A 14686-nucleotide genomic window follows, 5' to 3' on the forward strand; every position below is an offset into this window, starting at 1 on the left:
GTGACATATGTAGGCTTGCGTGTTTCAAGTGTGTTCCTGCTCTTGGGGGCCACCGAGCCATGTAGCCATATGTTTCACTGTCTGTTTGGTGAGTCCGTGGAGACCTTTACAGAAGAAAAAAAAGCAGAACAAATAAAACCTATTTTGTAACCTACATGTAATTACACTTCCTTTTTCTCCATGGAGACATGTACCGGTAATCTCCTTGTCTTTTAAATACAGTGATTCATTTGTGAATCACCCATGGTGATGATCTGTTGGATCTTTGAGCTGACGGAACTGTAATTGTAAACTGTTGACATGTTAACCCACCTGATTCCCGCTTGCTTTTTAAAAAGACACGAGCAATTTGAGAGTGTGGAAATCTTAAGAAAACTTTGGAAGGGGGGTTTCAGTACATGGAAAATGGCCACACACATGCAAGTAGTGAGCTACACAGGCAACAGAAATGCTTTTGCCTCCAAAACACACACACACACACACACACACACACACACACACACACACACACACACACACACACACACAAAAGCAGGTCTAATTTCAGGTAGTGTATGGACGTTTTATAAATGTAATGGGATAGTTTTCCCTGCACTGGCTCCGGACTCCTCTTTGCTTATATTTCACAAACGGTTTTTCTTTATACTTGTAAGCACCTCATGAGCTATAGATCGTCTCTAGAGCGAACATCCCACACACATCTCCAGAGCTCAGCCTTATCTGTGGGGTCATTCCTCTTCTTCCCATTCTCTCGGAGGGCGTTTCCTTTGCCCTGCAGGCCCAAGCCAAGCTTTAGGCCTGTAATTCCTGTTAACCTGATGTTGAAACGCTCCCTTCAGCAGTCCATTACTGCCGAGACAACAAGCCCTCACTGCCTGCAGGGTAAGTGCAGCTCGTGCAGACCATAGGGAGCCAGTGCCGGGGAATGCACACTCTGTATCACCCAGCAGAGTAAACAGAGGCAGAGAAACGCAGACAGACACTCTCCACTGACTGGCAGGAGAGGGCCTGATTGTTAGCTCGGTAGATGATTTACACTCCGCTTCAAGGGTGAACGCAGGTCCAACAGACTTAAGTGAAGCTGAGGACATTTTTATCCCTGTGAACCTTTCAGTGAGGAGTTTCAATTTGTCTGTAATGGTGTCGTCAGGATAGTTTCATAGCAGAATTATCAGCAGTATGATCTGGGAAAGGATGGCAGCATCAGCTCATAGAGATAAATAAAGAATTATTAAACTTTAATGAGTAAGGAGCAGCTATTGATTGGATTTTAAGACAGCCAATAATTATCTTAAAAGTCACGGTGGAGTGTCTGTCAGTGTCTGCGACGCTAGAATTGAATTGTTTAAATGCAACACACACAGCGTCCTGTGCACATCTCAATAAGCTATTCTAAGTGTTCTAAGAGGCACTGAACGGTTATTTGACTAACTTTGCACAGTGATGTCTGTTGTGCTGCTTGTCTTATCAGTAAGGCAGTACCACTGTGATGGATCTGGTTTACATTGTGGATTCAAGTGTCAGATATATGGCCTTGCTCTGACACTGGTTCCTCCCGAGGTGTTTGGCCTGTCTAGACACAACGATGAATGAAGATGCCTCTACACATTTGACACATTTCACTTTTCCTCTGTGTGACATTACAAACTCCAAATTAGATTTGTGCTAGAGCTGCTACAGTTAATAAATCAGTCAATTGACAATAAATGAATCGGAAGCTATCATTTTAGTCATTGATGTGGTTTTTTAAGCAAAAATTCCAAAAACTTAGCTGGTTTGTGTTTCTTGAATGTGACAATTTAATGCTTTTCTTTGTCAAACATGATGGTAATCTGGGTACCTTTTGGATTTTAGACTGAAGACGTCACCTTTAACCTGAAGAATTTATTAATGGTCATTCTTCACTATTTTCTAGCGTTTTACAAACAAATCAATTTATCGATTAATCGAGAAAATAATCAATAATAAGAAATCGTCATTAGTTGGAGCCCTAATATGTGCTCTGAAATTTTAAATCTGCCTCATCCAGCAGTGCTGCAGCTTCATGCATTCAGGCTAATTATTCTGTTTTGGATTTAGGTTGTACTGCATGGTTGGATGACATTTGTCTCTCTTTTTCCCCTCTCTGCTCTTAAATCTGCTTTTCACTTGGTTTCTGCTTCAACACTGGTTTTCCCAGGAATTTGTTTGCGTTTCAGAACATTAACTTTACACACTCTTTGTTGTCATTGTGGACAGTGAGGAAGTTATGTAATGGAAGTGTCATAAAAGTCGGCACTGTTTGAAAATGCCAGGTCTCTGAACTGAAGAACAGAGCAGCCAAGACACTTGAGTTTTTACAGGGTCTGCGTTATACGCGGGCCAGATGCATAGGTTCAGATGCTTGTTGTTAGTTTTATGATGTCAGGCTTTAAGCTGCAGATACTTAGACTGCGCTGGGAGAAATAAAGCTGCGGTTTAATCTCTAGTTGGAGACCATTTAATGCTCTGGCGTTGCTCTTCACCTGGTACAGTAGGGGCGCGGAAAGTTGGTAGGGGACTCACTTATCTCAAGACTCTTGCTGCCACTAGGCTTTGTTTTATGTTTTTCTGCATCAGGCACTTGAGGGTGGACAATTTGTTTAGGCAGCTGAAGATGGAACTGTGCATTGCAGAGGATTATGAGATCGGTGGGTGATTTGTGGGTTGGATATCCTCAGAACCCCAGCTCAACCATCCAACAATTGCTACGCTGTTAAATTATGACTCCTACATTACAAATGCTTCGGATTAAAACCCAAAAACCTATAGTTTTTTTTTTTTGCTTCATGCTGAATCTTGGTTATGGTTTCTAATGAATTCAGCTGCATAGATTTATGACGCAGTCGGCATCGCCAGTTTGTCTTTGAGCAGTGTTGCAACACAGGAGATAAATATGATGATGCAGAAAAGAACTGTAGCATGAAAACACGAAAACTACATGCACTGAAAAGAAGCAGTGCTGCTTTTGAAAACAACCAGAGCTTTCCTTTTCTTTTTTTCCTCCTTCCTTCAGTGGATGAATTTGTCCAGTGAGTCCCACATTCCTTTGTGAGAAACACTTATTAAGTCAGAGAAACTGGGTATTTTGTTCTTCCACTGTTAAGCACACACATTCACAGTGCCATTTTTGGGTGTTTTTTTCATTTTCAAGATTAGTATTCAGTTCAATGCTGCTCTCAATAAGTACATCAGAGCAAAATGATTTCACATGTTCTTGTAGCTTCAAAATGTCACACTTATATTTTAGGTTGACAAATTTATTGGTCTTCACCTTATAAGTATTTGTAATGCATTGAAGCTGAGATTGTTTGACCCGTCCAGTGTGGATTCTTTAAACAAATGATGAGAGGAAAATGGCACTGCTCTGTGTCCCTTTGAACGCCGCTGTAGAGGGCAGCTCTGAGAAGCTTCACCTTGAACTGATAAAAGCGATGAATTATCGCTTTGTTTATCCTGCTGCTAAAGCTTGGAGTGCATTATCAAAGGAGAAGCCAGTGGGAAGAGTCTTAGAGAGCGTATTTTTAAAATCTTGTAAATGTTGTGAATTTATGTCACCATGACTTGGGGACCTCACCTTGCCCCTCTGGTTTCCATTGCAGTTGAGCCCCTTCAGTCCTGCAGTCTGAACCTGTAAAACAGTGCAGGTGTGTGTGTGTGTGTGTGTGTGTGTGTGTGTGTGTGTGTGTGTGTGTGTGTGTGTGTGTGTGTGTGTGTGTGTGTGTGTGTGTGTGTGTGTGTGTGTGTGTGTGTGTGTGTGTGTGTGTGTGTGTGTGTGTGTGTGTGTGTGTGTGTGTGTGTGTGTGTGTGTGTGTGTGTGTGTGTGTGTGTGTTTTTTTCCCGGCCAGGATTTACCATGCTGACCCCCTGGCTCTCAGAGGACTGCCGATGGTCTTCCCAGGCTCAAGGGAGATGCCCAGAGCATTAGGCCGGGACCCCTTCTTTTGCAGCAGTCCCCTTTCTAATCAAATGGTGCTGGGAGTGATTTGGTTTTAATACTGGTGGCCCGGATGTGATGGTGTGTGATTGACGGGCTGTGATGGAGAGCAGGATGTCGGTGGGGTGAAAATTCCATTAATGGTATTGCTCATTTCTTAAAGTGGGGGGTGGCCACGCTGTGGGTGGAGGTTTGCTCACCCACCACCACACCTCTTCATACCCCTGTTGCACTGTGAATGCCCTCTCAACCTGAGCTTCACTCCTACAGGGCGGTAACAGGCAGCAATTCTGTGCTACAGTGTTGAGCTGACACAAAACTTGAAAGTGAAGTTTTAACCACTAATGATACCATCAGTTCACATTTCTCATTTCCCTCTTATGTTGCGGCAGATTTGTTATTGCCGTTGGTAGAGAGGAGGAACAAAACATCCCATCGTTGTGTTTTATAGCCTGTAATTGTGTGGTGGGAGGCTGTGCCCCCCCAGGTCTCCTCCTAATGGCTGTTTGTGTGTTGTTTTAGTGGCAGATTTACATGTGGGAGGGACTCAGGGCGGTGATTTACAACCAGCAGTGCCACTGACTGGCTTAGTGACTGACTGGCCCTGGCCCTGCTCCCTGTGTGTTCCAGGTGATAGTGCAGTCTGGCCGCCAGCCCAGCGTGCTGCAGAAACTGTGTCAGCTGCCCTTCCAGTATTTCAGCCACCCGCGCCTCATCAGAGTGCTCTTCCCCTCCCTCATCTCGGCCTGCTACAACAACTCTCAGAACAAGGTCATCCTGCAGCAGGAGATGAGCTGCGTACTGCTGGCTACATTCATTCAGGTACATCTGTGAGCACGGTTACACAAACACTATATGAATCCACAAAAATAGATCATTATTAAAAATTATCTGATTAAATAGGAGCCAATGTTGAAAAAAGCATTTAAAAACATACTAATAATTTTTTTAAAACAACCTGTTTGCCGTTGAGAGTTTCATGCTATTAAGTATAATATCCAAACACATACATTTCTTTGACATCAGAGGGAAACTATCTCTGCTGACGTCTGATTAATGATTGTTCATATTGGCTCCGTTGAATCTGTAACAGGCAGGCTTTTACAAAGATAAATGGCTTCCTTCACAGTGGATTTACCTGCCACTGGTTCAACTCCCAGTAAACAGCTTGTCTCCTTCATCTTCCCTCTGACAACACACCCCTCACCACTCTGCAGCCACCACTGTTTAGACACCGATTAACTCCCATTCAAAGGGAGACAAGCTATTGTCATTTCTTTCAAACAAAGCAATAATGCATGGCGTCTTGCCCTGCTGCCCTCATTGTTGAGCTAACCTCACAAACATTCCTCAGAGTGAGACAATTTAATCCAGGATGAGTCTTGTCAGTTGTTACACCAAACGTATGCAGTTAATTTAATTTATTTAAAATGTGATGATGCTGTAGTTGTCTAAATTTCTTTTTAAAACATTTGTTGTGCTATTTAATGAACTTTAGATGGAACAAATTAAATTGTACACACTGCCCAATTAGTGCCTCCATTATATTGTTATTGAAGTCACTAATTCCTTTTATTAAATTTCATAGGATTGTGCTGCAAATGAGAAAGAATCTGACAATAAAACGAAGCCAGCAGGTAAGTTGATGTCATCATTGTATCATATTCTTAACACAAATGTTATGTTCGGTAAATGTTATCATTTTAATTCTGTAAAAATATTTAAATGTGTTAAAATGTTATTTTTGACATGACGGTCCATCCAAAATCCTGAAATTAAAAATAATAATAAAAAATAAATAACTGCGTTTAAGACAAAACAATTTTCTGCTGTGAAGGATTTTTCTTGGCACACACTGATTTAGAAACTGAAACTGAACATTTTGTTTTAAAAGTGTTTCTGTCAGACACCTTGTGTATAATGTCGTTGTTCTTCCGTGTCTCACACTAAGTTTTCCAGCTGCTGGATTTCTGTGAGTTGTCCAACCGCTTTCCTCGAGATCAGTGGGACGCTGCGCTGCAGTTTTTTCTCAAGAAGCAGGAGGAGTGATGGACACACACATTGTTCTCTGGATGGATAAGCACAGTATAAACACTACAAAAGAGACTGAGATGTGGAGGAATTTTTTTGAATTTTGTTTTTTCACTTACCTGACTTGAAGTCTGCACATTGGTAAATAATATGTTTATCAAACTTTGTCAAATGTAACATTTGTGAAGCTTTATCCTTTGTCGATGTGTCTGTTTTGATATCATAGAAATCAGATTGATGTTTGTGAGGAATTTGCACAAAACGTTTAGTTTGTTCATTGCAGTTACAACACGCGCACAACTGTTTCATGTAACGTCTAAACAAGCCATTTGTTTCGGTTGTAGATAGAAATGAATACGTTTTCACAGCAGCAAGGATCTAAACCTGAAACATTTACTGATACTGTAATTAATAACTTGCCAAACATTTTTATAGATACTGTGTTTGTGTTAATTTATTGCATTTGTCTCATTTTTTTAATGTGAATGACTGGAGTTGTCTCTGGTCTGAGTAATGCCAGTTACAAGTTACATGACCTGCCTTCAATGTGTTCAGATTATATTTTTCAAGTTCACACCTCCTCTTGATCTCTCTCTCTCTCTCTCTCTCTCTCTCTCTCTCTCTCTCTCTCTCTCTCTGTTAGGAGGCACTTAACAAATTAATATAATTTATTGAGTTATTTACCCTTATCGTATAAAATAAAAATAATTATGGTTATGTGTCATTGTTCTTTGGTTTTATTCTGTGTACAAATGTATGTATACATTTAAAGTGATATATTGGGTGTGACTTAGCCTGTTTGTTAACATCAACACTGCTGTTCTCCTTGCCTTTGGCTTTTCGGTAAATCTTGTTTAAACCCTCATGAATTTATACAATGAAAATGTGTCAGTTTGATTTGTAACTTGAGGGGGAAATAATACTAAAAGAAAAAAATCCCATTATTAAAAGAAAAAAAAAATGGTGCACACAAGCTGACACTACTTCAAATAATTTTTTGTATCCACTTTTGGGCCCCATGAAAGAGGCAGTCTCCTCCTTTACCTGCTCACACTGATTATTTGATGTTTATTGATCTGTACATAGTCTATATTCAAAATATAATGATAATGATTGTTATTGTAGTGGTCCATCACTACAACATAAATTTCTGCACTTCTGAGCATCAATCTGGATGTTTTAGGCAGCATTTATAATCGATTGAATAGATTTAGCAGTGTGAAAAGAAAAAAATAACCATACATTTACAAAACTGTCATCTTCCACCTTGTCAAATTTCAATTTAAATGTAGTGTTAATGTTGAAAATGTGTGTTAATGTTTTAATATTCCAAAAAAGTGTGTACTTATTTTATAAACTATTTTACCCAAAGTAATTTTGGCGGTGGAATGCTTATCATTAGATAGCCCTTTCTAATATTTTTTCTAATTAACATTTCACTGTTTTATCTCCTGGAGACAGTTTTAAAGATTTAGTAGCTGTTTCAGCATGTCTAAAAAGACTTAACGGGATTTTGAATTTCAATGAGACTCTTCTTCCTTCACTGATAAAAGCCGATCCTCCTGAACAAATTGTTGAGGTGTAGTGTGTCAGTCCCGGCTTGACCTGCGTGCTTTCTTGTCCGGCGGCTATTTGCCGTTCAGGATTCCTGCTTGAACGAAAATAAACTGAAGGCACGCCAGGATGCGTCCGCAGGCTGGGAGTCTCCTCAGCGCTGCGCGGCTGCAGGTTTTGTTGTGGGTCCATTCAGTGTATCCTTTGCAGGTGATGCCAGATACAGATAAGGGGGCCGCCGCTGCATAGTATTTGTCTAGACTTGTAACCACGGGCCTCATTTCGGTATGGCTGACTATGACACTTGTTCAAATAAGAGTCTTTTTTTTTTAAATCATTTCATCACTATAGGCTAATGGGGGCAAAACATTATGCTAAATGTGCTAAGGCCCAGGAGACCATATGTATAAAAATAAATTTAAAAAAAGTCATGAGAAAGAACAAATTAATCTGTCCTAAGCCTATTGTGTTTGACTCGGTGACCTGTGACACATGGGCTTAATAGTTAATAATATCTTGACAGGCATCAGTCACTGATCCACTTGGTTCAGAAACTGAGCAGGCCTACATATTAGCAGGTTTTCTAAGATTTAAGTACCTGAAGGTTTTGTAATCTCAATCGTGCAGCTCACTGAGTCTGAAGGACGTCCACAAAAATCTGAGCAACATGCCCAAATCCTTATTTTTTCTAATTGGTTTGCTGAATTAATCTTAGCCTAATAAAAGTGTGAATACAGTCTAAACCTCTTACCTCCACTTAAAAACAATCTTAAGCATTATAAGCAGCCAGATATGTTTCCATAATATGTTCTGAAGGTTTTGGGAACAAATGGAGTTTCCATGCAGTAATCAATTAGAACTATTGTTTTATTGATAAGATCGGCTATGTCTGTCCTCATAATAAATAATAATAATGATAATAACTTATTTTCTGGAGAAAACGCAAACAATGCGCTTCTCCTCTTTTTTCATTAATTTACAAGAGTCGTTACTGAAACTTACAAATCATGCACATCTACACAGCTTGTAATCCTGGTTTCAGATAAGCATACTGTAAGCCTTAACGTTCAGAGGTGTAGAATACAGGCTCACATGTTTGATTCCCACAACACATAGGCCTATGTCCAGTCCAGGTAATGGCATCACTGTAGACAGCAAAGGTGTTCCATATCTAGCAGCCCCGCCAACAAAATGTCCATCATCAGCTGCCAAAGTGTCCTTGAGCAAGGCAGTGAGCTAAAATGCCTTAAAGTAAAGGGAATAGTCAGACCTCCAATCCTCCAGTCCGGACATGTATCCTGGAACATAATCCATCCTGGTCCTTTATCCATTTTTTCTTGATTGAACGTCTCTGCTATGTTCTCTGAAGCCTCCGCGCGTGCCTGCAGAGGACCCGTGCTCGCGCTCTGGTGGGGGTGGGGGGGGCCTCCTCACGTATCCACGGGACTCGGCACCATACTGTTCGGTGTGTCCGGTAACTGAGACGACAGAGAGGTCACGTCACTGCCCGAGGAGTTGCCCAGTGAGCCCGACTCAGAGAAGGACACCTGCGGGAGGAGGCGGAGGGGTACATGTGATTTTAAATAAAGGTGATTTATGGTTTGTTGCAACGCGTGTCAACCTCTGTGTAGCTTCTCGTGAAACCCCAGCTAAACAGATGTTGTGTGAATGTGCTTATTGTATTCTCAAGAGTAATATGAGGGCAGCTTTAAACAAATAGGCTTACCTATTATGTTTTTCATTTATCTAAATTGTAATCTAGCCTATCAAAAATACACCTTTAAAAAAAAAAACTTTATCATTCTTGTAAATCTCCAGAGACCCTATCAGAATATCAAGTGACTCCAACGGGAGTCCACAAGGCTGATGAACAGTTTGGCACAAGAAACAACTTGTTCGCACTTGAATCCTGTGAAATAAAGCAGTCAACATTGTAATTTGAATCAAAGTTTAAGCTGTAACGTTGTGAAACTCTTTCAAATGGGTTACATTGGATGTTTTTTGTCTTACTGAATGAAGCTGATCATCATCATCATCACCGTTAAGAACGTCGTGATTAGACTGTCAGCTTAATCTTTGCATGGATGTGCATATGAATTATTCTTTACTATAGACTGATTTTAGCAATATATTTATATAATCTGAATATAATTGATCCTGGATGTATATTTGATGTGATCTCACCAGCTGTTGGAAGGCGGGTTGGTCCAGGTCGCTCTGCAGGGCGAAGTCGCTGAGAGTTTTCCACGGTGGCTGGTAGGTTTGCACCTCCACAGGATTCCCCTGCACGGTGTTGTCGTGACGGATAGGGCTGCCTGCCACCAGAGGTGTGCCTGTCAGGCCCTGCAGATTCTGCAGGAAAATCACAAATATTGTCCAGTAAACGGGTTAAATCACTTTAGGATAAAGAACATCATCTCATACAGCCAGATGGTTCCCTGAGAGGGTGTATTGACATTTTCTATCATGAAGGGGCCATTTAAGTCAACATTGTTGGACAACGAAAAATGTTAGAATATTGAAATGTGTGACCACAAAGTAGTTACTGTGACCATCTGTATACATATAATAGGCTACATTTACCAGTCTATAAATAGCTCTGATTTATATAATCTGATTCTATAAAAGTTGGATAACATGGCTTTAACTCGGTTTGCTCTGGCAAATCATCTGCACGAAAAACAAAATGCATTTCTCGGATTTATTTAATAGGAAAACAGTGTATCTTTGAAATTAAACAGGAAATAGAATAAAGACGAATCAGTGTTTAGGACTGCCAGAAATACTGATGTTATTAGGCTACTTGTATTTGTATACTGAATAAATATTTTATTTTCTGGCTTTTATCTAGCCTATAGCCTACAGCGATCAGTCCAAATAGCATTTATTTGATTAGCCCTAAATATCAGAAATATAGATCAGAATATAGATCAGAAATATAATAATAGACATAAGATCACTGCTTGCCCAGCAATGGTTTTTCCATTGCACACCAACAGACTGTGGAATTGGAATTAATTGCATGTTTTTGAGAGTGACAATAACTATTATACAATTATGAAATAGGCCTAAACCTTTGTAAGAGTTGTCCAAAGTGCATCGGACCCGTTTGTCCACACTGCATCACTTTCACAGCAGTAAAATGCATTGCTTCAAACTCACTCATTACACTTGTAATGTTTCCTTTGCTGCTATTTGAAGGCGTTTACACGTTTGTGTACTTGTATGTAACCTATGTATATAATCTCTTTACTTTGTGTTTCTGAAACATTTTTAATATATTTACTAAGTATATTTTAGTAGGCTTATCTGATATTTTACTTGTTACGTTTTATTTAAATCGTTTCTTCTGCAATTGTACAGTTTTTGGTCATTTCATTTCAATATAGTATAATATGAGTATTGAGAAATGATAATAATTAAATGCATTAGTTTTTCATGACCGGAGAAACGAGGTAAACTCACGGTTTTGTCACTGTGTTGCTGCTGCTGGAGCTGCTTAATCAGGATGGACTTCTTCTTGTCTTTGCAGCGTTTGTTCTGAAACCAGACGCGGATCACCCTGGGGCTCAGGCCGGTCATCTCCACCAGCTGCTCCTTCATCAGAGCGTCCGGCCTCGGGTTGGCGTTGTAGCAGGTCCTCAGAGTGTGGAGCTGCTTCTCGTTCAGCACCGTCCGGATCCGGGTGGTCTTCTCAGACTGCTTGTGGACGTGGTTCCGGTGATGAGGAGGATGCCGCACCGAAACCGAGTCTGAAAAAAATGAAACAAATTAATGAGAAAACTCTTTAAATAGATGAATAAATGAATGATGATCGACTGTAACCCAGAGTTAAGAAAGTAACAAATGGCCTGTTGTTTCAAAATTATCAGTCTGCAGTTTCTGGGAATATTAGGCAAAATAAATTCCTGATAACATTGTGCAACTGTATGTTCACTGCTATCATGCTGCCAAAGAGACTATATTTTAAACTTTACAGACTGCAGTGAAGCCTAAGGCTATTATGGGAAAAATAGGCAATTAATTGTATCGACATGGTTTAACCCAAGACCTATTTGCCCTTTAAAAATACGCGCAAAATATGCACAAAAGATGTTATTTCTATTACCATTCAGTTAATATTGTTCAAATTTAGCCTAAAAATGACCAAAACATTTCCAAGAAAGAGAATCAGTCGTATTAATAAATATGTAATAATAATAATAATTAAAATAATAAAAGCAGGATTCAGGCCTATCCACATAATTTTCTAGTAGGATTTTGCAGGGGTAAAACACCTGAGATGTGCAGTGGTCTGGAGCGAATATTCCCCGGGCTAAGCGGGCTCCCAGCGGAGGCCCGATCCACCAGCAAGCCGTGATCCGCCCGACACAGGAGCTCGTCATCCCGCAGAGAGAACTCGTCTCCTGGCAGGAGGTGTCGGCTGCACACCGAGCACCGAAAACACTCCATGTGATACACATTATCCCGGGCTCTCATCACCAGGTCGCTGCTGCAGAAGCCCATGTTACACTTTGCGCATTTGATGCCAAATAGCCTGAAAAGGAGCACGGAGTAGTGTTGGTCCCATGCAGCAGTAGTCGCCCCCCCCCCCCCAAAAAAAAAGTTATTAAATGATGTTGATCTCTGTTCAAGATTTAAATAAAAAAATTCAAAAATGACCCTGAGCGTATATAATGATTCTCTTTAAGATAATTAAAAATTGAATACATGCAACACAAAACTGATCCAGGTCTATGACGCACATTTTACGCTTTTTTATGCAATGGAATAGGACAGTAAAAGAAATCTGTGTATTATTATATTTCATATCATCTCAGTTGTATATAATCTCTACTTTCTTCTCATCAACCCAATATAGGACCTCCTAAAAAAGAAAGTAAAAAGAATAATTCTGTTGAACTCCTACCTAACATAATCTCTTTTACAGTAAGTCTTTCCGTCTCGGACGAAGCAAGTGCAGGTCTCGTCCAGGTACTGGCTGCACTCTGAACACTTGAGGCAGGCTGCATGCCACTCCAGGTCCGGGGAGACTCTCAGGATGTACTGGTCGTGTATCTGACTCCCACAGCCCACACACATTGCGATTCCCGACTTCTCTGTGTGAAGGGGGAATGCATTAATGCAACTCTGTGTGCGCTCTTTTAATCCCCATGACATCCCTGTTAAACCCCCTTCACCCCTTCACCCCTTCACCTTAAGGAGAGAAAATGTTGTGCAGGTATCACAACAAACATGTAGGTGCTTCCAAGAATATTGCTGAATTATTACAATGAGGTCAGAGGAGCTAAAAATACCACCAAGTAACCATACAGCATGGACTCATGAACACCACATATGACAGTGAAGTTATAATAACATTAATACTAAGTAGATTTTTAGGTTTAACAAGTCTGTGATCATGCGTTAGTTGCAGCTTTCGATATTATTCGGCAAAAAAACCGAAATTAATCGAGCGACTAATCATGAAATTCAGGACTACACGCAGGGTATCACATAAAAGTGAAATTAAAAGCTCACACTAAAGCGACAGAATGACAATACAGAAGTAGAAAGCGGAATATCTTACTTTTGGAATGATCCCCCATATCATCCAAGAAAGAAGTATTAATCAGGATATCCACCATACAGGAGAAAAAGCCCAGTGCAAGCCGACAGATGGAGGAGAGGAGCGGCAGAGGAGACCGTCCCGTCCCTGGCTGGATGATAAACTTGTATTCCACCACCGAGAGGTGGAGAGAAAACAAAGATCCTCGACCAGTGACGTCTGCAGACCTGGACTTCTGTGGGTCCGCGGAGAGCCATGCAAATCTCCTCCTGGACCCCTGCTCTGTTTTTTTTCTTCTTCCTTTGGCTTGTTGAACTGGCTGTGAGAGTTATTGTTTGACATCTTTTGATGATCGAGGACTGCCTGCTTCTGCATTATCCGAGAGGAGTTGTCTCTGTTGACTTGCCGTTTTATCAAGGACACTTTGTGTGATACCCAAGTGTGAGTTTGGGATCGTATTGTTGTTATTTTACTCATTTCATCAACATGTATGCGCTCATAATATTTATGTGGTACTTCACAGGAAGTTTATGGTAACGTTATCATGATGTTTCTATGATTCTATGGGGTTTTAGTATAGTTGTTTTTTTCTTTCATTTTTTCATCATGTTATGTATTTTCCCCATGAAGTTGTGATGTTTAAAAAATGTAAAAAAAATATATATATCGCTGATGATTATTTTTTATCATAACTGTGACAAATGCATTATTATAGGCTAATAATTGTTAATATTATTATTGATGTTCTTCTTTTCATACGTAGAAGCACTACTATTATTAGTACGATTATTATACGTATTCTTATTATTGTTATTATTATTATAAGTATTATTATTGTTAATTGTCTGTCAAGTGTCTGGTCGTCAAACCTATTTAAATTCGTTTTTTGTTTTCTTACTGTAATACTCACTAATAATCTCACTCACTAGAGAGCCCTCTACTGGATGAAATATCAATACAGAGATTATTGAGTCGCACAGCCATCAATGAGTTGCATGATGTAGGAAACCTATCTTTTTTTCTTTTCTGAATGGATTATTCATTAATTCTTGAAACTGATAGCCCTGATATAAGTAAGAGAATGAAGGACAAAATAGTTGCCTATTCATAATTTCTCAAAAGAGAGAAAGGGAAGGGTCAACAGAGAGAAAGAGAAATCAAAGTATATGTACAAAATATCTTTCGATTTTTATATTTTATTGAAAGGCAGGTCTATGTTGTCAAACAGTAAAAACGTTATCACAGTTTTAAGTGAACTCAAATAAACCTTAGGAATCAGTCAATCAGTGAATGAGAGACCACTGATGTTTAAAACCCATGTGATTTGTGTTCAATTTTATGAAAGACAGAGCAAATGATGAGGCACCGTATGGTTTAAATTTCTCTGTATCCTCTCTCTTGTGTGTGTGCGAAAACACAAAATGCCACATTCTTTAAATATCTGCATTATTAAAGTTTTTCAAGTTTAATATTCAACAATCCAGGAAATCTTTTGCATGTATACTACATATCTCATTTTGTTTTTATTTTAGTTTTGTAATTAAAGTAATTTAAAAGTCTAAAGCACACGTTGAAAGGATATGGATGAATAGTTATGG

The 14686-nt window shown here is 39.7% G+C and overlaps 2 protein-coding genes across 4 annotated transcripts in view; one reads left to right on the forward strand and one right to left on the reverse strand.

The window, feature by feature from the left end:
* scaper (S-phase cyclin A-associated protein in the ER) overlaps positions 1-7216 on the forward strand; it is a 61259-nt gene extending 54043 nt beyond the window's left edge. For all 3 annotated transcript variants that reach the window (XM_062420883.1, XM_062420882.1, XM_062420884.1), the window contains 3 exons: positions 4586-4777; positions 5544-5592; positions 5907-7216. In XM_062420883.1, coding sequence (XP_062276867.1) covers positions 4586-4777; positions 5544-5592; positions 5907-6004 — 339 coding nt within the window. In that variant the 3' untranslated portion in view covers positions 6005-7216. The remainder of the gene's footprint in view (positions 1-4585; positions 4778-5543; positions 5593-5906) is intronic.
* A 1754-nt stretch (positions 7217-8970) lies between these two features.
* On the reverse strand, positions 8971-13285 carry isl2a (ISL LIM homeobox 2a). The gene is made up of 6 exons (XM_062421164.1): positions 13110-13285; positions 12450-12639; positions 11818-12077; positions 11006-11292; positions 9725-9892; positions 8971-9087 (listed from the first exon to the last, which is right to left on the reverse strand). Exons 1-6 carry the CDS (start codon positions 13165-13167, stop codon positions 8971-8973), a joined length of 1080 nt encoding a protein of 359 aa, XP_062277148.1. The 5' UTR covers positions 13168-13285.
* Between the last annotated feature and the right edge of the window lie 1401 nt (positions 13286-14686).

This window comes from Scomber scombrus, chromosome 6 (assembly GCF_963691925.1).
Source record: "Scomber scombrus chromosome 6, fScoSco1.1, whole genome shotgun sequence".
In the NCBI taxonomy this organism is placed as follows: domain Eukaryota; kingdom Metazoa; phylum Chordata; class Actinopteri; order Scombriformes; family Scombridae; genus Scomber; species Scomber scombrus.

Bases quoted from the DNA above. Each gene is read 5' to 3' on its own strand.
- isl2a (XM_062421164.1), bottom strand. From the start codon at position 13,167: ATGGTGGATATCCTGATTAATACTTCTTTCTTGGATGATATGGGGGAT. The intron at 11,293-11,817 runs GTGTTTTACCCC...CATTTTTTTCAG, and splicing joins CAGACCACTGCACATCTCAG to ACTCGGTTTCGGTGCGGCAT. The intron at 9,893-11,005 runs GTGAGTTTACCT...ATTTTCCTGCAG, and splicing joins AGCAACACAGTGACAAAACC to AATCTGCAGGGCCTGACAGG.